The sequence below is a fragment of the Pollicipes pollicipes genome, unplaced genomic scaffold, assembly GCF_011947565.3.
Source record: "Pollicipes pollicipes isolate AB1234 unplaced genomic scaffold, Ppol_2.1 Scaffold_7261;HRSCAF=8764_pilon_pilon_pilon, whole genome shotgun sequence".
NCBI classification, from domain to species: domain Eukaryota; kingdom Metazoa; phylum Arthropoda; class Thecostraca; order Pollicipedomorpha; family Pollicipedidae; genus Pollicipes; species Pollicipes pollicipes.
The window spans coordinates 11,492,427-11,516,607 of record NW_023597054.1 but is presented as its reverse complement, the minus strand read 5'-3'; the positions used below and the strand labels follow the sequence as shown (position 1 = coordinate 11,516,607).

Here is a 24,181-nt window from a genome sequence, read left to right as displayed (position 1 = left end):
ATACCAGAAGCACACTGCTGCGACGCATGGAGATCGTCAACCATTTCTGGCCCAAGATGTTGGCAAATTAGTCGAGATTTGGTGATGGGCGGTTCTCCTCAGGAAGAAATAAGTCTATGCTCTTTTGACTTATTACGCTACATTAACGGCGCTATGATAGCAGTGACTACATTTCACCGGCCAGCACACATTGATGAATAACGTCCGTTGGTTGGTGATACACATATTAATTCAACTAAAGAAGCCCGAGGCAAAAATACATAGTTATTGGCTCACCAAGTGACATGCATGCTAGCGAAACAATGCTTATCAGGTAAGTATGTTTACCTGGACTATAAGCCGTAGCGAAGTCCGCCCAGTCCCATCTATGTTCTCAAGCACAATCATGTCACTGCTTCTCACCTAGTGATGGTCGATCTGACCTGAAGCCACTCTTCGTTATCCTAGCTTCACACGCCATGACAGAGCAGCTTCATCCGGTAACAAGGTGTGACGCCATCTGAACCGGTGCCTCCTCGGCTCAGAATTGCTCTGTTGAAGCTGGTGGGCGGGTAATTATTCGGGGAGAATGGTGGGTGATTATGTCTTATCAGCAAGTGAAACGTGACGTTCAACATTACTCAATCCACTTATGCTTCGTCATATCGTTTGCAAAGTAGGTCATCGGAAAGATAACACGTTCTTGCCACTCAGCTGCACCTTTACACAACGCTGCCTCATTCTGCGTAACGTCTGTCTAATCTGTCGCTGGGAATCGCCTAATTAGCCTGCAGAGGGGTGCGATAGTCGGCACGCAAAAACTTGTTCTATTCGTGCGACCTTATCAAGCGCCTGGTACCAGTTACGTGTTTAAGCTCGGCTCAACTCCTGTGGAAACGATTGCACGCAGTATCCTCCTTTACTTTTTCCCTTGATCTAATCGACGTCTTCCCGAGGGGTCACTCTTTTTGTCTTCTCCCTCTCCCTCTCTCTCGCTTCCTCTCCCTCTCCCTCTCCCTTACTCTCCCCTCTGTCTTTCTCTTCCTCCCTTTTTTCTTCTCGCTTTCTCATTTCCTCTCTTTTTCTTTCATCTCATTTCTCTATTTTTCTCCATTTTATATTATTCTATTTATTTCATTTTGTCACTCCTCGCTTGCTCCGTCTCTCTCTCTCTCTCTCTCTCTATCTCTCTCTCTCTCTCTCTCTCTCTCTTTTCTCCCTCCCTCTCTCTTTCCACTCTTCTTCCCATCTTCATTTCATCTGTATCCGCTCGGTTGAAATCCCTGTTCACTGGCCGCATCTTGTCCCGCCCCTTTGCCCGCCTGTGCCCGCCTCTGCGCCCGGCCGCAGTGCCCGAGCCAGAGCCGCAGGAGGGAAGGCGACACGCACACGCGTGTCTAACGACCACCGCCGTGTTGCAGAGCGCGCGTGCGGCAGGGCCTGCAGGTGGTGGGCGCCGAACTGGCCTCCGACCGCTGGAACATCAGCGTGACGTCGAGCAAGCGGCGCGGCGCCGTCACCGTCACGGCCTCCGGCAGCGGGCGGCAGGGGCCGCCACCGCCGCTGCCCACCGGCGACGCAGCTACCGCCGACGGGTCAGTGCCCGGCAGTGACGCGGTCACCAGCCTGGAGCGTAACCACCGCTGACGGGTCAGTCACGGCAGAACCTGCCGACATGGTCACCAGCTCGGAGTGTGACTGCTGCTGACGGGTCAGTCACGGCAGAACCTGCCAACACGGTCGCCAGCTCGAAGTGTAACTGCTGCTGACGGGTCAGGCACGGCAGAAGCCTGCCACCACGGTCACCAGCCCGGAGCGTAACCACCGCTGACAGGTCATTGCTCAGGATCAGCACAGTACCACCCAATGCCATCACCATCTCCTGCCAAACTACCACCGGATAGTCGGTATCTAACTTCCAAAAAGGGCGGCTGACAGGTCGGTACCTCCCATCACAACCACAACCTTCCACCAATTACCACACCGGCGGGTCTGTACGGTCACCACAACCACCACTGACAATCAGAACCTCCTTCCATAACCACTGTCGACGGTTAGTACCCCCCTCCATAACCACTGTCGACAGCCAGTGCCTTCCATTATAATCACTGCCGAAAGTCCGCACCTCCCATCATAATCGCTGCCGACGGTCAGTACCTGCTATCATAACGACTGCTTGCGGTCATCGCCTGCTATCATAACCACTGCCGGCAGATGGTGCCTTCTGTCACAACTATTGCCGACAGTCAGTGCTTTCTATCGTAACCACTGTCAACGGTCCTTCCCTTCCATCATAACCACTGCCAACAGTCATCCCATCCCATCATAACACTGCCGACAGCCAGCGCCCCATATCATAACCATTGTCAACAGTCCTCACCTCCCGTCATAACCCTCGCTGACAGTCATCACCTCCCATCATAACCACTGCTGGTAGTCATCGCCTCCCGCCATAACCGCTGCCCACCTCCCATCATAACCACTACCGACATTTATCGCCTCACATCATAACCACTGCTGATAATTATCGCCTCCAAGCATAACCACTGCTGGCAGTCATCGCGAACCATCATAACCACTGCCGACAGTCAGCCCCTCCCATCATAATCACAGCCGACGGCTCCATGCACGCTAACCATTGTACTGTCAGTGGCGGCCTGTCGTCGGCTGGCCGCACATGGGTACTAGAAGCTGAGGAGGCCGGGCCGCCGGTGTCGGTGGGGATGCTGACAGACGCTGGATTACCGCTTGATGTGCCTCTGCCCGGGAGGCGCCCTTTGGCGCGGTTTTACGATCATGCGCTGCGCTCGCGCGCCATATCGAAAGACGAAGCAAATAGGCGCGCTAGGCTCGGGCTTGGGCTCTGCCTGCCGCTCTCACCCTCGCCCCAGTGGAGCTATACGTACACAGCAGACGCGCGATAACAATCGGAGGCTTGCTGCGCCGGCTTTGTCGTCGTGTGCGGCGGTGGCGGAGCCGGCGGCCGGATGGAGCCGGTGCACTCGTTGTTTGTGCGGCGTGATGAATCGGGCGGCCGTCTGTCCCGTTCGCTCCCCGCCAAACGCCACGCACAAAGGGATGAAACACTCCGGCCCGCCGTGCCCACACGAAATAAACCACTGTGTCCGGGCTATGAAGCCGCGCCATTGTTGTGGTTCACTCATGCACTCGAGCTGGAGCGTCCACTCGCTCCCCAAGCGGGCCTCGCATTCAGCGCACCCGGCGGCGGCGGCGGCGGCGATACGGCAGGCGCCCGCGTCGCCATCGATTCAGCACGTGCGCGCGGCGCACGGGTACGCCGTGCTGGCCGCGGCGCGGCGGCAGCGCGGCGCGGCGGGACGCCCGGCGCGGCCGGGCGCGATCGCTCAATCTTGATCGGTCGCGCCGCCTCTGAACGGTCGTAATCCGGGCCGAGCTGCTGAGGCGGCGTTTTTGTGAAGCCGCTGCTCGCTGGGCGCCGCACCGACCCCGCTGGGGCGTCCAGGCCGGCGCCGCGCCGGTCGCGAAGCGGGCCGACCGATGGATGACATCACGTATTCACAGCGGCGTGCGGTGGAGCAGCATTCGAGATGAAGTGTGAGATAGGCTCAATGCTGCATGCCTCTGCCTGTGCCCGTTCAGAACTGTTAACAATAGCACGGATGCAGTGCCGCTGAGAAAGGCAAATGCGGCTGCCAGGGTCTGACAGAAATAATTATACATTATTCGTGCTTTCTCGTAATCATAGATTTTGACGTAAAAACCTGCGTCTGCAAGAATGTTTCTGGGCCTTTATAGAGCGCCGAACGGCACAAGCCAACCATTTGTAACAACGCCCTTTCGCCACCTCTTCCGCAGGGCGTACGAGGTGTTTACGCTGATGCTGCAAGTGGACGAGCATCCGGAGCTGCGTGAGGGCGGCAAGGTCATATGGCGGATCCAGTACCTGCCGGCCGCCTTGTCGGCTGGCGACGAGCCCAAGGAGGCGCGGCGCAAGACACGCCGCAAGATTATCACCCAGCTTAACCTACAGAAGGACGACACGCAGATCGTACTGCCCATGGCCAAGGTATGTCTGCGCGCTCGTGCGCGCGCGCGCGCTGGCTGACACGCCGCAAGACGTGGCGTGCGGCCGGGCAGCACGCCAGGTCCGGCCGCCGCGGCACGGCGGCCGGACCCCGCCGGTTGTAACCGCTTCGGTTTGCCGCTGAGGAGTGCTAAACTTTGGACTCCGAGCTAAATTGCGTATTGTTCCGGCAGTTGGTTATTTTTCCTCCACTCCGTCATGCTCTGAACTTTAGCAGTTCCAATTCCAACTACCCCGTTCTGCTGCTGCTAGCGACGGCGGCTCGCCCGCCTAATGAGACGGGGCGGCCGGGACGCGCCTCAACCAGGCTTGCGACCATCAGGCCCGCGTCCCGCCTGAGCACGCGCTCAGCGGGTCACGCTCTGTTCCAGACCACGGACCTGGTAAACACGGCCATGCTGACCGGGGCGCAGGTCACTGAGCCGCTGCGGGTCTTCATGGTCACGCAGTCGGGAGACGTAGCTGACGTCACGCTCAAGTCCTCCTGCAAGTCCACCGACGAGAGCGTGCTCAAGGTGGGTGCAGTCGACAGGTAACGCCAACAGCGACGTGCCCTGCACGTGGACAGAGCCAACCGAAAAATCGTGCCTTGGATTGCATAGTTTAAAAGATCGTTGTGACGCGTTCTCCTGATTTATTTGCGCTCTTTCCTGTTTTCCAGGACTTTGCCTTTTATGGTGCAACAATCGTACAATGCTTTGGCTATGACAGTACCATCTGGGGGCAAACACGCCGTAGTGGTGCTCAGATTTATGATAGCGTATCCGTTCATAACGTTACGTCGAAAGCAGAGCTCACTATTAACAATATTAAGGTTGCTGGCGCTTCCTTAGCGTCAGAACTGGTGCATGGAATAACGTTTTCTGCTTGTTCTGAAAACAAGTTGAGGACTTTTTTGGTGGACGCAGTCCCAGCAATGCACACGCACTAAGTTGCCAGTTAAAAGCACTGCATGCAAGAACCGAATATCTTGCAGCTGACGAGCGGTGGCTTAGGGTCCCACCAATGTTTGCTCTGCAGGCTACTGTTCATGTCGTACGGCCTGCCGACCTCCGACAACTAGGACGTCACCCAAGTTTCGCGTCTGGTTTTCGCGTTTCGACTGGCGGCAGTCGCAAACCGCCTGTGTTTTTCGGTCGTCTTTTTCACGTTTCGACTGGCGGCAGTCGTAGTCCGGGTGTGTTTTTCGGTCGTCTTTTTTACATATTTCTGCGGTGCCAAACCGTTTTGTTTTTGGCATCCTGCATTCTGACCAGAATACGGTGTGACGTAAGGTCTGTCGTCCTGCGCGTCGCCTCTGTCGACACTTCTTGCTCATAGGTTCCGTCTGAAGCCCAGTCCATGATTAAAACCTCATGGCGTGGGAGAGCACAGCGCTACACACCTTTTTACTGTAATTGGCTGAAATTGGCGGCTCCTTTGTTTGAGCTAGACGGTGCGTGCCGAAACTGGTTTAGGCCATGTGGCAAATGTAGCCATGTGACAATTAGTCAGGGAAAATCGTGGTTCACAGCCGGTGTGTGATAGGCGATGTTCCGCGGCGATGTTGGAAGCCAATTGCCTCAAGAGGGAGAATCTCGGTTACCCCGGGATCCGACTGAACCACGGGGCCAAAGGCCGACCGTCAAAGTGCCTAATGTGCAAAACGGTAAATGATTGTTAGATCAACCGGCACGAAATGCACATGTGATCATAAATATCAGTTATGTTTAACTGTAAGAGAATAATGCAGTCGTGGAAACCATTTGAAGTCAGTGCAAGTTTAAGTCACCTGAAAATGGCATCGATTCCAGGCCTGCAGTGTTGTGAGTAAATTCCGTAGGTGTAAACTAAAGACTGGGCCGTTTTGTCATTGCTCGACCCATCACAAATAGTAACGCTCTCTGATTGGAAGCCGTGTTACGGGCCGGGCGAATATCACCAGGCCGAGTGAACTTTGCTGACTCTGCCGACTGGCTGAGATCAGGAAATACCAACAAATGTAGACGAAAGCAGCTGCATAAAAACCCCGTGACTGCATCTCAACTTGGCGAATACGAACCGACCCTCTTACGGGTTGAGTCATTTGATGTATATAGCAGCAACGCACTTGTCTTACCATCCTCCGTAAAATCGTGCCAAGACATTGCCAGCGAAAGTAATCAGATACGGGCTCGGACCCCGTTATTTCACGAGGGTAGATCCGGTACTCAGACCCACGCTCAAGAGACCAGAACTCGGACTCAGACTCCGGTTCTTGGACGCAGGCGGACGCATGGCTCTATGAATGCTGTACTCCGCATAATCCTTTCAGAGAATGCTAGATGACAGAACTTTCCGGAACTTATAGGTATGACTTCCAGGAACCTAAAGACATGTGGTGGCGGACGCTTCCGACGGTCCACGTAACTGCGCGTCATGATTTGCCACCTCTGTGCATGAGGTGGATTCACTGGCTCTCGAGTCACCTCTGTGCATGAGGTGAATTCACTGGCTCTCGAAGCCTCGAAGCTTGAAGTTTCACATGTACAGTATGCCCTGGTTCGTATTTGCCGTGGTTTGGCACCGGCGGCGGTCGCGCCAACCAGAGGTACGACATTTTGGTCCTGCATTGCTAACGGCCTGTATTGGAGAGCTAGTTGTCAACGATGGGTATTTACTAATGCCAGAAAAACAGGAGGCAGAAGCCACCGTTCGGATGACGTCAGTAGGGGCATGAGCCAGGCTTCTTGGGATCCATGCGGTCATCCAGGCATGTAGGCGGCTGCGGTGCGCGTGACAATAAAAGTTTTTTAACAAAAAATGATTTACAGTGACAAGTGTAATAGCTTGCCGAATGTTATTAAACTACATACGTGGAAGGGAGTTTTGCTAAGCGGCCGTGCAGTGATGTTTAATTCTTGAGCCTTAGCTTGGCATTTTGTAACTGTTCCGAATTGGTGAACATGAAGGTGCCGTGGACGACCTATAGCGAACTACATGAAACGAGCACGACACTGAAGTTATCTTATTTGCCTGATATTTGAAGTCACGCTTGAGTTGGTGCGTCGTATAATTCTCTTTCGCCTGATCTTTTGGATTCTGTGAGAGCTCTTGCTGTGTCCTTCCCCCGCTAGCCGCGGAACTTTGTACCACCCACCTGCGATAAGTGTAGGAAATCGTGACGAATTTTGCCGCGCGAAAGTTTGGAACACTCGAAGGCCTTGGCACAATAACTGTCACAAAAAGCAAACAACTTTCATGTAATGCCTCCGACTATCGTTTCGACCAGGTATAAATAGCACCTTTCACAAACACACAAAAATCATATTTGTAATAAAGACCTCTCGCCGGGTAGCATATGTGGGAGCCTTACTGCCGGTTTTCGACGATACCTCCAGCTCTGGTCCGCGGCGAACGAGGCCCGTGGCTTGCTAAGCTTCGTCTGTGGGCAGCGCTCCGTTACTTCTGATTGGCTGTGCGGGATGCCATCCGTCCCCCCACGGTGCGTGACTGGATGGGATTTCCGCGCGCCGGCGGTAGCATTACCTGCCCAGAGGACGTGCCTGGCGGCGGCGTGGTGCGCTGCAGAGCGAGCGGCGCCTGTCTCGCAGGAAGCGGCAGGGAGGCCTCCCCCAGCCTCCCCGAAGTAACCGACGGACTCGGCCAGCTCGACACGGCAGACTGGGAGACTGTCAGGATAGGAACGGCGCGACGGGCGGACGACGAGTTGGGTGGAAATCCGCGGGGTCTTGGGAAGGATGTGGGGAGTTAGAAGTATCTCGTCTCCCTCCTTTTTGTTCAGCGTAACGATGCTCTCCGGACTTGAGCCAGTCATGAGTCTTGAGTGCTCAAGTCTTTCCAGCCACGGCGTAGGGCTTCAAGTTTTAACTCCCTCCGGTGTTTTGGCCACAGTGCCCGCAAAGCCCGGCCGAGGAAACGCATTGCCAACTAACAAAGTGGTTGGGCAATATTTACAAGTTTTCCTAACAATAAGTTGGGTTACTCTAGTATTGAATGACACAGAAATGTCAACCAAACGGAAGAGCAATGTGTAACGACTCTGAACTGAAACCGTTAGCTTTTCTACCAGAAGTACTGCACTTTAATTATAGCGCAGCTCGCTGGTATGGGTTAGAATCACATCACCGTGTCGTATACCCTTTCCCGTGGCAATTTGAGAGCGAATTTATGTCGATGGCCAAACAAATAGCCCGATAACCTCACGTGACCTGATTTGAGCCGTGAGGGAAAATCATGCTACGTGGCTTGAAATAACACCATGAAGTTGTATGTGAACATGCAAGAGGATTCGACACAGTTAGATTTGGTGTCGTCTGCCGCATCTGCTGGGCCAGCCGTGAGGAAAATGTTGAGCGATCCAAGACAAGTTGTAAAGAGCAGACGACGGATCGGTTGTCAATTTTTGCCAAAACACCAGCGGACGGCGAGTGCCAGGAGTCCGTTTGCATCGGAACAGGTGACGACTTCGAGGAGAAGGACAGATGCTGTGCCACTTTCAACAGATGCGCCATATTGTGTGCGACACAGACAGGTTAACATGGCTGTCGACAGGTGGTAGTCCCTGATCAGGTGAACATGGCTGTCGACAGGTGGTAGTCCCTGATCAGGTGAACATGGCTGTCGGCAGGTGGTAGTCCCCGATCAGGTTAACATGGCTGTCGACAGGTGGTAGTCCCTGATCGTGATGCGTCTACAGGATACAGAAAGTCACGGGTGGCGTCTGCTTTGATGTACGCTGCCAGGATTAGAGCGTGTCACGAATGGCGATTTTAAGAGCTCTGTCAACATTGAGGGATTTTCGTTCAAGGTGCAACGAATAACGCAACGGGAGGCCGCCGTGGTCTTGATGCAGACTCAACAAATAGGCCATTTTGCCGTGCAACGGGTTCGGTGAAATAAGCCCGCCACTAAAATTGTTGATATTAGTCACAATTACCTTTACAAGAGAGCATAAAGTGCGGCTGATGCTCCCACCGGCCAGACCGGGGGCGGTCCGCGCAACGTGTTCCGATTCGATCCAGCTGCGGGTCTAAGCGGCGCCGCCGCGGGCGCATCGGGCCACCACGTGTCGCGCCGCCCGCCATTGAGGCCGACACGGGCCCCGGCGGGCCGGCTGGCTGCCGCACTGCAGCCAAAACCAGCTGAGGCCCGGCCGGCGCCGGGTCAGCCGCCGCCGGCAAAACACGACGCGCCGACCGCGAGCGCCGCTGCGCCACGCGGCGCGCGGCGTGAATGACGAGCGTGGGGTACGCGCAGCGGAGCGGCACGCCGGTGCCGCGCGGCTGCACCGGCCCGGGCACCGCGGGGACCGGCTGCTGGCGCTGCGGGGTTGACGGGAGCCGGCCGGCGGTCGGCGCTGGCGGGCCGGCCGGCGATCGGCGCTGACGGGCCGGCCGACGGTCGGTGCCGGCGGACCGGCCGACGGTCAGTGCCGGCGGACCTACGCTGGCGAACGCTGGCCGTCGGTCGGCGCTGACGGACCGGCCGTCGGTCGGCGCTTGCGGGCCGGCCGGCGGTCGGCGCTGGTGGGCCGGCTAGCGGTCGGTGCTAGCGGACCGACGCTGGCGGGCGCTGACCGGCGGTCAGCACTGACGTGCCGGCCGGCGGTCGGCGCGCCCCGCAGACGACTGCAGGGCACCACGCTCCGGCCGCTCCGGCCGCTCCGGCCGCGCGGTCGATGTGCGCGTCTACTCCACTAATGACCGCCGGTCGTGCGTTATTCATCGCGCCGTCGGTTCGCTCGTCTGCATTCTCCGCCGGCGCGGCGCCCAGCGGCCGGGCTTGCGGTGCGTGTCGCGCAGCGCAGCCAGTCCCCCGGCGCTGTCTCGCTGACGGTGGCGACGGCGTGTCCGCAGGTGTCATCTTCCGGTGCGTGTCGCGCAGCGCAGCCAGTCCCCCGGCGCTGTCCCGCTGACGGTGGCGACGGCGTGTCCGCAGGTGTCATCTTTCGGTGCGTGTCGCGCAGCGCAGCCAGTCCCCCGGCGCTGTCCCGCTGACGGTGGCGACGGCGTGCCCGCAGGTGTCATCTTCGTGCACGTCCGTCTACCTGGATGGCTCGGAGGCGCGCGGCAGCCAGAACGCCACCGTCATCGTCAACTACGGCTCCTACCACGGCTCGGCGAGGTGAGCAGCGGCGTCGCCACACCGGTTCGGAGGGACGACGGTAACGGAGATTAGTTTTGATGACCCGATGGTCACTCGGGCGGCTGCGTGTTGCGTGAGTTAAAGGAAGAACGCCACCTTTGAAGCTGAAATCGAACTGCTGCAACACGCAACCAGACTGCATGGCCAGTTTTCCCCATACCCTACGTCAGTAGCTGATATTGGCGCTGTGGAATGTGTGTTGTGTGATGGAAATGTTTTGAAGAAATGCTTCGACGGAAGTCCCACTGACCTCTTTCAGAGAACACATTTTCTTTAACACGTTATGCTTTGATTTTACCACATCCGACCGCAAAGATCGCTAAAGTATTTGTTCACTAGACTGCGTGACCAAATTGGTCCCATCATAAGTTGTGCGAAAGGTTACGCTATACTATTTCAATTGGAATACGCTATCTACAACATTGTAATCTAGCGGAAACGAGGACCAAGGGCTGCGGGACTAAAGATAAGCTGTATTGGCCGTCATGCCGTCAACTCTAAGGCTTCGCCGTTGCGCCCGAAACCAGCGCGTTTGTCCGTGCAAACTGATTGGTTAGGTTCCTTTAAGATTTACCGTCTCTGCCACGTTTAGAGTAAGTTATTACTGTTTGCAGTCTTTATCAGCCTTTTGTGCGATATCTAATCAAAAGGAATTGCTTGACGTGTATTTTGGGTGACCAAGAGGCGTACTGTTATGCTGCGTACTCTAACTCGTCCAGCGCATACAATGCAGCCTATTTTCCTGAGAGCTACCGAAGATGGCACTGATAGATGTGGGGTAAAGCTGATCGACCATGTTCTTTTGGTAGCGCAGTCATAAGTCAACGGTAGCGACAGCAGAAAACACGACAATGTGTTGGGAAGCGGGTTGCTTATATTATGATGAACTTAGGTGGCGTCGGGGTAAAAAAAAAAACGCAACTGAATAACAAGCAACAGCCGTTGCCCAAGAATGAGCTGCGCTGCTGTTTGTTTGCTTTTCTCGCGCTTCGTCCTAAAATGGAAAAGGATTAACATTTCCATTAAATATTTTACACGTTTACAGAAGGATTGAGACGACGTGCTACTATAAGGGACGGAATTGGCGTTCGGTCTCTCGTCTTCGTGTGATGTGTTACCGCGTTTGCAACGTTTCGGCCAGTCAGTTCTCTGGCCGTCGTCAGGTGTTATGTGAGACTGGGCAAAGCTCTGTACAGCGCCTGTCTTTCAGCCATGTAAGCGTCACAATCCGGATAATTTCCATGTAATTGCCAAGACCTTGTGTGGATATCAACACACCAGGCTAGGACGATAATTCCAAAAGTTATGCCATCCGTAAACAATTCTGCTTCCGTTACGCGGGTGACAAATGGGCTACTGGCATAACAGCGTAACGCTCGGGAACGCCGCACTGACGTCACTGGCAATGGCATCACGCGTGACCGCACATAGACATCTGGAAGTTAACTCAGTCGCAGTCGTTGCGACGCAATGAAGCCATTATGTCCTGGGACGTAGCATGACTGATAGTCCCGTTAATCTGAAGTCAGATGACTGCAGTCTCTATGCCAGCTCCATCCCCACGCCGAGAACAGCCAGTTCCTTTGTGTGGTCATGCCAGTCGCGCGGAATAGAATCGTGTATGCCTGATCCCATGCAAGCAGCATAACCTCCTGATCCGCACCGTTTTGCCCGGACCAGTTTCTATGATCCAAAAGCGGCCGCTCAGAAGATGGTCTGATGGCCGTGGTGACGTCCGGCTGACAGATCAGCTGGCAGACAGATCAGGCCATGCTAATGCCGCTCGTGCTATTCCTGTATGTATCTTTCCCAGCTATTGAAGTTCCCGCCGATGCTTTTTGTGTTGCGAACCAGGCATATCTGCGATTACCATGATGCTTGCTGTGGCCCTGTGGCCTGTGTCGGTGTGAACCATGCGGACGCCCACTCGCGTCTGTGCTGGGTTGCAACGGCTTGCCTACAGACGAGTGGGCACTGCTCTGCGCCGTGCGCTTTGACGCCGTGACGTGTTTCAGTTTCCGCGTCTGGGTGCCGGAGGAGCCGCTGGACATCGAGATCCCGGATCCGAAGCTCAGCCAGATCCGCGGCTGGGAGGTGCGCCTGCCCGAGACCAACAAACACCCCAACGACCTGGGCAGGTGCGTAACGGATGGGGTGCGCTGATTCGCCGGAGCGGAGATGAGTTAGACGAACTGTGGCAGCGGAGACGGTGGCCTGCTGTCCGGTCAGAGAGGCTTCGAGCAAGCCGGCGCTCTCGTTGCCTTGTCTTTATGTAAGGTCAGACGTTTATAGTCGAAGCCAGTCAGGGTTGCTGCCTTACGAAATACAAAATGACGTATTACCGTCGGCCAGACCATCGCCCATTTCGCGGCCATTACGGCCAGCGCGCCATGCTGGCTCCACGGTCGTCGCGCCGGGCACAGAGCGTGTCGCTGACGGGCCCCGGGCGACGCGGCGCCCGTGCCGCCACGCTGCTCCCGAGCCCGCCCCCGCCCCGCGGCCGCCAGCTCGCTTGCTATTCCGCCGCGGACCGGAGCACCCGGCGCGTAACCCTAGCCGGAATCCCGATGGCCACTTGGGAGCCGCGGCGACGCCCCGCGCCGTGGCCGTATTGGAGGCGCCTAAAAACGGCTCCTGTTTCCGGAATGAGATTTGGGCGGGAGGATGGCGCCCGCGACGCTCTCCACGGACGGCTGCCGTAAAGAAAATTAGTTTCTATTTTAAAGAAGCACGCTGATGGGACTTTGGAGCTAGCTCGGCGCTCACTCTTCGTCCTACGAGTAATGAAGTTTTACCCAGATGCACCTCTGAGAGCGCCCGGGATGTGCCTGACGGAGTACTGACATTGGTATAGCGAGCAGACGAACTCAAAGAAGACGATACTTACGACCTCCTCATAACTTCGTCACGTCTGAGATCAACCTTCGTCGCTGCCAAATTATGTTTTTCGTGTTGAAGTACGTATTTTAGTCGGTTTTTCCCGGAGTATTATAGGCATGATGCAAAAACGTACACGGTGCCGTGTGTGGAGAGCGGCCACCGTTCCAAGTGTCCAGGCAATGCCAGCAAGCCACTATCCTTATGTAAATACATGCATCCTACTCAGCGGGCAGTGAGCTAGGTCGTGCTGGCCGGCGGCCTGTCCGGTCCTGTCCCGTCATCAGTCGGTCCAGCCGGCACCGTCTGGGGACGCCTTCCGACGCCAGTCGACCCGTACCGGTTGGCGACGACCCGTGGGCGCCGCGTGCCCGGCGGCGCTGACACTCTCTGACCCGGCAGTCTGTTCGCGGTCACGGAGACGTACCAGAGCGGCGGCGGTGGACAGATCTGCGAGCTGCGCTACCAGCAGACCGAGATCGAGGTGAGGCGGGGGAGCGGCGCACGTCGGGCACTCGGCTGGCACGCGTTGCCAATCTCGCCGGGGTTTGTCGTCAGCGCGCCAACTCTGATGTGATCGTACGCCATATTTCTCTCTGAAGCCGGAACAGATTCAGCCAATGGTCACCGTGCGGGCGGCGGACGGTGACGCCGGTGATGAATCACGCAAAGGATGCAATCAAGGCGTGTTGCCGTGCCCAGAATCGGGATGAGAGCCGGTGGATTGGACCGTTGCACCGGCCGATCGCGTGGTTGTGGATTTTGAATTTGTCTAGCGGGTGAGCTCTTCTAAATCCATGCGTTCTGGTCTGTAGTCGGATGTGAAATGTTCCGGCTTACGAGCACGGAAATGTTCCTATTGTTCTTGTCTAGAGTTTCTCTTTTTTCGTTCGGACAAGTGAATGGGAGTTGCATGCAGTGAGATGTCTAGCAGTCACGCGAAAAGGCACGCTTTCTTTGTCAGCAGGTACAGCCACCATTGTCCTGCAGGTCGTTTCATTATGCAGCAGGAGATTCACGCTCGACTTCCCTCTTCAGGTGTACGCCAAGTTCGTCTCCCGAGATGACAACTCCGGCCGCGTCTCGTATGTGGCAGGAAGGAAGACGTCGCTGCGCGTCACTGACCTGGTCAGAGGTCATCTCCGGGTCGCTGACCCTCAGTTTGCCACGCTCCGAGGCAACCTGCTGGTGGGCAAGGCCCAGGGACGCACCAAAGTTCAGGTGATTCCGTGCTGCCGGCATGGCTTCGAATTGCTTCCGTTTTGGCAGGTAGTGGAAAGGACCACTTCATTCACGACAAGGGTGACCCTAGAGGCCTTTCGGAACGTGCAAACATGATAAGGCTTATACAGTTTTCTTCAGCAATGAGAATGGTTCAGGCGCACCTTCAACCACTGCAAGAGGATGCCTAGCACTGGCACTGAGACTAATCAATTCGCCTGCACACGAGGCGTGCAAACTTGCTGGGTGCGTCCAGCGGAAAGATGACCATTTGTTACGTTATTCATTACTGCTCTGTGGAAAACATGTCTGCCCCCCTCCTACACCGATCCGGAGCACACCCTGTCCGGGGCAGACGGGGTCCACTGGCAAGGCAGACGCCCGTCTCACATGGAGGTCTTGAACGTGCCACTGTCCCGGAGCTGGCGACCGCGAAGGGGCCGCGGACAGGCCAGTCGCCCCTCGGACGGAGGCTCTGAGCGTGCCCTGTCCCGGAGCTGGCGACCGTAAAGGGGGCCGCGGACAGGCCAGTCGCCCCTCGGACGGAGGCTCTGAGCGTGCCCTGTCCCGGAGCTGGCGACCGCAAAGGGGGCCGCGGACAGGCCAGTCGCCCCCCGGACGGAGGCTCTGAGCGTGCCTTGTCCCGGAGCCTGGCGACCGTAAAGGGGGCCGCGGACAGGCCAGTCGCCCCTCGGACGGAGGCTCTGAGCGTGCCCTGTTCCGGAGCTGGCGACCGTGAAGGGTGCGGTGGACAGCCGTGCGTTTGCCAGTGCTGACAGTGGGTGGCGCCAGGGCGAGCGGGCCAATCAGAGCCCCGTCCCCGCGGGCCCCGGGCTTCAGCGCAGCGCCGCGGCGGCCCGATAAGTTATGCGTCTCCATTTGGCCGGCGATGGGCTTTGGGCGGCCGGATGGCCAGTGGCGTTGTTCGGCGCGGCCGCTGCCGACAAACGCCATCTGTTTGCCGGGGCGTGCTCCAGCTCCGCACCGTCTGACACTCATCCGCCGCCGCTGCTCTTCCATTAGTCCTGCACCGCTCTCCCATCGCTCTCACCGCTCTTCCTGCAGCAGTCTTTCACGCTCAGCCGCCGCCCATCCGCTGCTGCTCGTCTATCAGTCGGCCACCAGCCACCTCGCCCGCCACTGACCCACCGCCGCTCATCCAACGCTGTCCTTCCATCAGTCGGTCATCCACCGCTGCTCTCCCATCAGCCGGTCATCAGCCACTTCCACCGTCAGCGACCCGCCGCCGCTCTTCTACCGCTCCTCTTCCATCCCTCTCCCCCCCCCCCACGGCGTTCGTCGACCAGTGCCCATCCACCAGCGCGCATCTATTGCCTCCTCTCCACCGGCACCCCCTGGACGCCCCTCCCCCCACTCTGTGTGGGCATCAGAGAGGCACTTTCCACATCGAGGGCTGCAGGGTCACGCAGTTAGCCGCTGCTTGTGCGAATCGCTTGGTCTCCAGAAGGCGTGGGCTGACACTCAGCGGTTTGTGTGAATCGCCATGACCGCGCGCCCGGATGACTGCGACGTCGCGGTATCTCAGGGCTTACTTCCTGAACATTTTCCCAGCAGCGTTAAATCGAGTCCGGGCAGATTGATTGCATGCTCTCGATGGTTTCTTGCAACCGGCGGCATTATGTGGCATGTGATATGGGTCCAGCTTAAGTATTCTTAAAGCTCCGTTCTCAACAAGGCCACGTGGCTGCAAAACTGACTGAACTGACAGTGACTGACAAGACAGCCTGAGTGATTGTGCTGCACGGAAAGTACGATCACGAAATGTGCGCTTGCGTCTGTTTATCTTTGGAGCTTTGTTCCGCGTCTACCAAACGGAGCTTCTTTTCTCTGGGCGGAATAAAGATGATATCAGGTTGTCGCTTTCTAAAGTCGATCAAAAGCTTAGTCGATAAGGTTGAGCTGGCCTGTCCCCAGGACCTGAATTCTCCTCGAATTTCGACCTCTTGAATTTGCTGTCATGCTGTCATGCTGACTAAGATTTACAACAAAAAATAAAACTGATTAAGGATTGCTTTAAAGAAAAACGACTTTCCAATTCGAGCCCATGTGAAAATACAGCTTTGTGAACATGTACACATGGTACATCTTCGGCGGAGAAGCTATGAGAAACGCATCATGTGCACTGTCTGGAAGTACCTTCATCTAAAAGGGCACGGTAGGTAAAGGCTCGTGACCAGACGGGTCAACAGAAAACCCGTCTTAAAAAACAGCGCGGTCAGCGCTTTTATATGAGTTTGAAGTCCATGACAGCAAGAAAGATCATGCACTCCTGATACTTTGGTATTATGAGTTGGAAGTTTGCAGAACACAATGGACATTTAGTTTGTGAAGAGGTATACATTGGTTAAACGACCTTATCAATCAGGTAAGCGTTCATGTTCAGGGCTCTTCGCTAAAATCAATTAACACCAGGCCAATATTACTTACACTCTGGAACACGCCACACAAAATGTGTCTATTCTTTTTCACTATTTTTGTGATGCAATCAGGTGGAAGATTTACCGCCGACCGGTACCTTTACCGCCCACGGCCGCCCCTATCACATTTTTTGCATTTCCTTGGCTCAGCATTCGGGCTCAGGGGAGCACACAGAGGAGGATTGGGAGGAGGAGCGTTCAGTCCCCCAGAAGCATATAAAGTAACGCCGTTGGATGATCTGATCTGTTGGAAGCGAAGGGATGTCGTCTAAAGAGCACCGCATAAGCACCAGACTGCCCCGTGTCCGTGCACACGGATCTCCGCACTGATTCCTTGGCCATGCGCTTGAACAGCTAATCGATCAATTCCTACGCTGTTGGGCATGATCCGGTCACAGATGCATAAGAACAGCGCGACACCTGCCGGCTTGGGTCGCTGTGGTGCTCATCTGTGCTAACGATGACTTTCTGCAGCTGAAGTAAGATCAGAGACGATAATCACAAGCTGCGTAATGTACGCATACCATGTACTCGCGCCGCATTAGTTCATTACAACGTTCCGTGGAATTATTTGTAGAGTTAATTCCTCGGGACACCTGTCCAGCACATCATGCGTTCAGCGTTGTTTCGTTTCTTTTTTACGGTAACAATGGCAGTAATTGCTGACGCCTCTGCTGTGGGCACTAATCCCCTTCCTCAAAGGTGCTTCGGCTCGGTACAGGTGCGCTAGATGGCGCTGCGGTTGGCCTGTGTTCCGGTGTAGCGCCCACCCTGTCCCGGCCGGGTGTACGTGCCTCGGCGCACCGCCCGCTCTGTCGTGGCCCGTGGCGCAGTGCCGTGACCCCGGCTGGCGCGGCGGCCGCGGCGGAGCTGGCAGCTGCCGGTCCCCTGGCAGGCGGCCACCGTCCCGGGTCGGTCGCCGTGTAAACGGCCTGTGTCCGACCGAGGCCACGGACCGCGGCCTCGGCTGCCCTGTGAGCAGCTCCACTGCCGGGGGAGGGGGGGGGGGGGGGGGGGGAGTGGCGGGCCTGAGCTGTTCCACCGCTGAGCAGTGGCGGGCCTGAGCTGTTCCACCGCTGAGGAGTGGCGGGTCTGAGCTGTTGGGAAGGGACGGGTTTAGTCGCTCGTATTCCCCTGACGGGGAATCAGTCGGCCTAAGCTGCTCTTCTCGTGGTTAGAGACGACGGTCTAAATTGCTTCTCAAGTGAAACTGCGAGGGGGTCTGAGCCATCCCTCAGGTCGAACTATGAATGGAACATCGTCCTGGTGACGGAAGGACGGGGAGGGGGGGGGGGGGGGAGGGTGATTCAGGATGAGAGGGAGGGGCACAAAACGGTATTTTGGAAACAGTCTGTTTTCTAAACATTTGGGTAGGAAATATACGGTAAACGTTTCTGTGACGAGGGAAGAGAAAGGATATTGGTTGCTCCTACTGTTAACAGAAAAACAACGACAAATGTATATTTACGCCCGTTGGTTGTGACATGGCATGTGTGAACAGACGTAAACTTAGAAGCATTTCGGGTCTTTGGGAGCAGGATTTATAGCTCTGGATGTGTTCAACTCCCACGCTGTGATGTAAATGTGTGCTGTATATGAAATCATGTGGTGGATTTAGGACAAAAAAAAACAAACACACATTTACACCCATGGGTGGCACCGACCCTGGCACCGACCTGCCCTGTAAGTGAGAGAACGAAAGTCGATCTGACCTGTTCTTCTGTCGGGGCGGCGTTCAGGCGGAATCGGCGGCCTCCACCGCCGACGGCCGACGGAGGACGCATCTGTTTTTTAGCGCCCGGCTCTGCGCGCCTGGCCTGCGGGGAGCTTAGCCGGGCATGGAGAAGGCTCAGCCGGTCCTTGTAATGGCGAACCGGCGCTGTGCTGCGGCTCAGGAAGCACTAGCCACACTCTCCAAATGAAACGCCATCGACCTGGCTTGGGTTACCGCGTATGATGTGTACATCTGCTGGTGATGAAAGCCATTCACCGTATTTTGCAGCCGGTTGCCAGTTCACCCAGGCGCTCCCTGTAATTGCATGCATGTGTGAAAGCTATCGCGTGGTTGCTTGAAAAACCCACACTCCCATTGGACGGAAACCAGTTCAATTCTTCGAAAGCCTTTTGGAGCTTATTATTGAGGTTGCCAGGCAGCTGAGGCTTTCAGCAGGTTCCCAGATAAGCTCCACGAGCCTGCACGCTCGTGGTGTGAAAACCAACAAACGTTGCCTCCGTTTACCGCGGGCGGCGCAGTCCATGGCTCGAAGGTAAGGCCACCTGGAGATCGTCATTCACGGTTCTGCCTGGGGCGCCCTGTCACAGTTCTGTCTGGGGCGCCTTGTCACAGTCTGTCTGAGGCGGCCTGTCACGGTCTGTCTGGGGTGGCCTGTCACAGTCTGTCTGGGGCGGCCTGTCACAGTCTGTCGGTCTGGGGCGCCCTGTCACAGTCCGTCTGGGGCGCCCTGTCACAGTCTGTCATGGGCGGCCTGTCACAGCCTCATTGGGACCCGCCTGTCACAGTCTCCCCGGGACCGCTGTCACAGTCTCCCTTGGGACCGTCTGTCACAATCTCCCCTGGACAGCCTGTCACAGTCTCCCTAGGGCAACCTGACATAGTCTCCTTGGGACCATTTGTCACAGCCTGCTCGGGACCGTCTGCCACAGTCTCCCTGAAAGCGTCTGTCACAGTCTCCTTTGGATAGTTTGCAACAGTCTCCTTTGGATAGTCCGCGACAGTCTCCTCAGGACCGCTGGTCACAGTCTCCCTGGAACCGCTGGTCACAGTCTCCCTGGGGACAGCCTGTCACAGGCAGCTGGGGACAACCTGTCACAGCTCTCCTAGGGACAGCCTGTCACAGTCTCCCTGGGACCGTCTGTCGCGGTCTCCATGAGACCGCCGGTCACAGGTTCCGTGTTTTGGTCGGCGCGGCGCAGGGCAGTTCATCTGCGGAAATGGCGGCCGGCTAATCTGCTCTGCATCGCCGTAAACTTCCGTTCCGCAAATACACGGCCCGCTGCCGTCAAATACACCTGTGGGCGGGAGGCACGGACTGCACAGGCGCCGCCGGCCAGCCTCACCAGGCTGGCTCCAGGCCCCCTCCCCCCCCCCCCAGGCCTCGGATGCTGACGCGGTGCCGTCGCCGGCCAGACCGCGGTGGTCGCCGTGTCGGCAGACAGCGGACGCCCTGTCTGCGCCGGCGGCCGTGTGTGGGCCGGCTCGCGCAGCGGACATGGACCACATGGCAGGCGTGGACAAACGCCCGGCGTCCGCTTCGGTGCCAGACCTGCCAGGCTCCAAATGCGGGGGGAGCGGGGAGGGGGGGGGGAGGTCGGAGACAGGAAGTGGGCGGGTCGGAGCTCCTCTTTTGCGCTTAGCGGCGTCCTCAGGCCAGAAGGCAAAGTCACCCGGTGCGCCATTAATCGTCGCCAGTTGATTGGCCGCGGCGCGTGGCCGCGTCATTAATCGTCGGGCGCTGATTGAACCGGACGCCGGAGAGTGGCCGGTGCCGGGCAGCGGCTCGGACGGCGCTTGCCGCGGAAAAGGTCAGCGCGAGCCGGCCCGGCCCCGCTCTGCGCGGCCGACGCACCGGTCGGCGCACGACAGCCGGCGGCGAGGATTGATCGCGATTGATCGCGCCACATACGCCGGGGACAGCCGGTGTGGGTTAGCCGGTTATGAGCCGGAGCGCCCTGGGAGGCGGCGGCCGCCTGCGACGGGCGGCGCCGAGCCCACCCGACCTGCGCGCCGCGCCGCCCACTCCGTGCGCCGGTATTGTTCTGCAGATGCGGCGGATGGCGCAGAGAACGGGCCACCGCAGCGGACGGGCGTGTGTCGCAAGCTTCCTGTCCAGAACGGGGTCTATGGCGGCGCTGATCCGGCTCTAGCGGTCCGCGGAGGCCATCCGTAGGCTCCGACATTACTCAAACAATGTTTCGCGTGTTTCGGATAGTTGAGCGCTGAGTGAGCCGGCTAGTCAGCCCCGACTGGCGGATCATGTTGCCGGTCACGTGCCTGTGATCGGCCCTGTTGACGTCGGGCAAACACGTCTGCACCAGCACGACTCTGACCGGCCTAGCGCGCCGGACAGGCAGCTGGCCCGCCCCACCCCCACCTTCACCCCCGCAGCGGCCGCCGACGCAATGCTGCAGCGGTTTTTGCGCTTCTGTCGCAGCGGCGGCACTCGGCGCGCTCTCTCTGCCCGTCTATCCGAGTGGCCAGCGGTGCGGCGGGGCACAGAGAGCCGGCGCAGGTCCTGTCTGAAGCCAGGCTCCCGCCGAGAGGCCGCCGGGTCGGTAGACGGACGGATGTTCTGCGCGGGACATCCGCGAACGTTGCGGGCAGTGCCATCTCTGTTGTCGCGAGCACGTTCCTTTTAAGTGTTAAGCGTCGCGCTTTGTTGTTGTTTTTTAATACAGCACACTCGTTGCGTATATTTCACATCGCAATAGCTCCAATATCGGGTGGGTATCAATAACCGCAATGAGTGGAAACGTTGCAATGGATGGTGGGTAGGTGAACCCCGCCAATCTATAACACATTTGCGACATGGCCGCCGCGTCCCCTCACCTCCCCTCTCTGGCGTCGTCTCGCCCATCCCGTGCGGTCCCGCGGGACGGTCCCGGCAGAGGAGCAGCAGTCGTGAGTGCGGAGCCGGAGCCGGAGCCAGAGCCGGGCCGTGGCTGGCAGGTCTCCAGGCGGCGCCGTGCTGACGGACAGAGGCCGGCGCCGTCCACCGGCCGCGTTCCTAGCGCCTCCAAACTCAGGGTTACGCTTGTAGTGCATGTCGTGGCAAACATTCCTGAGGACTGGCAAAGTGTGCAGCGTCCGCTCCAGGGTCACGGTGCCTCTGCCGCGTCTTCCCTCGGCTCATTCATGATCGCAGATCCGTGCCAGTTTTCCTGTTGTTGGGAGCTAAGCCCACGGCGGCACGTCAGAGGTACACGTCGGGCTGTCACCGGCGGGATTCGTGAGAATCCGGTATGTCTGAACTGGCCAGACAGCAGCTGATAGCGACGCTATGGCCGGAGTTGAAGGCTTGTATTATTGATCTCAGGCCTGCAGTCACAGAGTAGATCGTGAGTCCATGCAAAAGTCCTTGTAAGTCAATGAGTTCCCAAAAGGCACTTAAAGGGAGTGGATGGGCAGGCTTCACAGATTTACGACAGGTAATTTACTTAAGCCTGATTTACTGGACGGATGGAGATCAGCCGAACGGGATGTGACCGGCTGACTTCAGGGTATCTGTAAGTGGATTTCAGATAAATTCTTGCAGGCTTGCAGCGCCGCGGCGTCGGCTCAGGAAAAGCAAAGATCGAGGCGTTTTCGGAAATCGTCGTTTGACGTCATCACTTTTGTCAAACTGCGACGAAGTGCCCCTGACACGGCTGCTGGGAGGCAGCAGCTGCCACAGCTTGCCGAATCAAGCGTCTCCGCTCCCGACATCGACGGGAGCCCCACATCAGCGGCGCCCGCCGATCTGGCGCCTCCGGCCGCGTGACCCAAAGCAGCCCCTCCCCGTCAGTTGACCTCCCGTGCTGGTCGCCCTTCTAGGCCGATGGGGACGGCGATTAGCCCGAGTAGGCATATGGAAACCTCGCCGACTTAAGAGCGTGCTCAGTGGCTTGTAAGCGGGTTTCCGCGGTTTTGTGCTCAACTAACTCTGCGAGTTGCCGGAGGCACTTGGTGGATTGTTGGATTGTGCTCGAATGGAAGTCGGCAGTGGTTTGGAAGACGCGCAGTGGTTTTATAGTCACAGTGGAGCAACGCGCCCTGAGGTCCACGGAGGGACTCCTCTGAGCTGTTCCTTGGGTAACCGACCGACGTGTGTCCGGTTAAGAGCACTGATGCCTCAAGCGACCCTCTTGCCTCCCTTGCCAGCGAGTTGGGGGCCAGTCTGGCGTCTTTGCTTGGTCTCTCTAATCTCTGTGAGAGAACTGTCACCCTTGGGTCCCGTCCTGAACCATACTGGGTCTTGTCGGCAGCTGTTGTCACCCATCACCGGGGCTGAGGTGGCCAGCCGGGAGTTCCGCGTGGCCGCCGACCGCGTGGCCGTGTCGGCGCTAGAGGCCGGCGTCATCAGCGGACTGCAGCTGACCGTGTCAAGGCGCGCCGACAACGAGTACGCCGCCGTCACTAGCGTCACCAGCCGGCTAACGGCCCAGTACCAGGTTAGTGCCAGGGCAGAACCAGCGTTAGCAGCCGACTGACGATTCAGCGCCAGTGCCAGGTCAGGGTCAAGGCAGAGCCAGCGTCACCAGCCGACTGGCTGCCCAGTACCAGAGCAGCACCAGCGTCACCAGCCGGCTGACGGTGCAGTGTCAGGGCAGAGCCAGAGCAGAACCGGCATCACCAGCCGACTGGCTGCTCAGTACCAGAGTAGCACCAGCGTCACCAGCCGGCTGACCGTGCAGTGTCAGGGCAGAGCTAGAGCAGAACCAGCGTCACCAGCCCGCTAACGGCCCTGTCCCAGGAGAGTACATCATCGGTAACAGGTCAACGCGTGGCCGTTACCAGGGCGGTACCCAGGCAGGGCGCCGTCAGCGCTCGGGAAGGACGCCGCTGTCACGGGCGATACTAGTGCCAGGTTAGTACCAGGCCAGTACCTGGGAAGAACTGTGAGCTACACCATCAGTACCAGGCCACTACTGATGCAGAATTACAGAACTTGAACGATATCGTGGCAGTACTAGGGTGTTGGTGTAGGACATGGGTGGTGAGGTCGTACCCCCGCACAGTCGCACTCCGCACGTGCCAGGTAGATGCCTGGACTGAAGGATCTTGACACCCCAGCGTCAGAATGAGCTCGGTGGGCGAACCAATATCTGCCATACCTCTCCAGCCGGTTGACAGGCTATCCTAGGTTGAGGGTCCGGCCCGGGATCAGACTGGATGCTGCCTGCCGCTCTCCAGCGCTGGCCTGACGTGAACGTCTCAGGCGACAAACCGACATCGTTGCCCGCACCCCCGGTGTTGTGGTGGTACCGCATCACCACCTGCAATTACGTGTTGCAGGAGTTCTGCGAAGTGGAGAGGGTGTTGCCGATTTCGCGGGACTCCACATCCGTTTCAAACGGGCTTCCCATGGAACTTGGTTGTATCCGTCTGCTCTTCCCGTGGCCTGGCGAAAAAGAACCGTGGATTTAAGGGCTGATGACAGGTGTCCAACATATTGCCGGACTCTCTATGAGGTTGTCTATGTGAAATATCGTTCTCTCGGAGGGCCTGCTGGACATGACACTGCCTCCGTATACATGTGTGATGCTTGTCCCTGCGTCGCCAGGAGGGGCCTGCTGTTGGACATGACACTGCCTCCGTGTACCATGTGTGATGCTGTCCCCTGCGTCGCCAGGAGGGCCTCCTGGACATGACACTGCCTCCGTGTACCATGTGTGATGCTGTCCCCTGCGTCGCCAGGAGGGCCTGCTGGACATGACACTGCCTCCGTGTACCATGTGTGATGCTGTCCCCTGCGTC

At 57.6% G+C, this 24,181-nt stretch overlaps 1 protein-coding gene across 1 annotated transcript; it reads left to right on the top strand.

Annotated features, from left to right (window-relative positions):
* Nucleotides 1-1,400: 1,400 nt before the first annotated feature.
* On the top strand, nucleotides 1,401-24,141 carry LOC119113183 (transmembrane protein 132E; the record flags this gene model as incomplete). The annotated part of the gene is given in 9 exon segments (XM_037237530.1): nucleotides 1,401-1,574; nucleotides 3,817-4,027; nucleotides 4,417-4,560; nucleotides 10,047-10,150; nucleotides 12,187-12,309; nucleotides 13,451-13,532; nucleotides 14,087-14,269; nucleotides 22,690-22,875; nucleotides 24,122-24,141. Coding segments are annotated over 9 exon segments (1,227 nt in total), but the record flags the coding sequence as incomplete, so codon positions are not given.
* Between the last annotated feature and the right edge of the window lie 40 nt (nucleotides 24,142-24,181).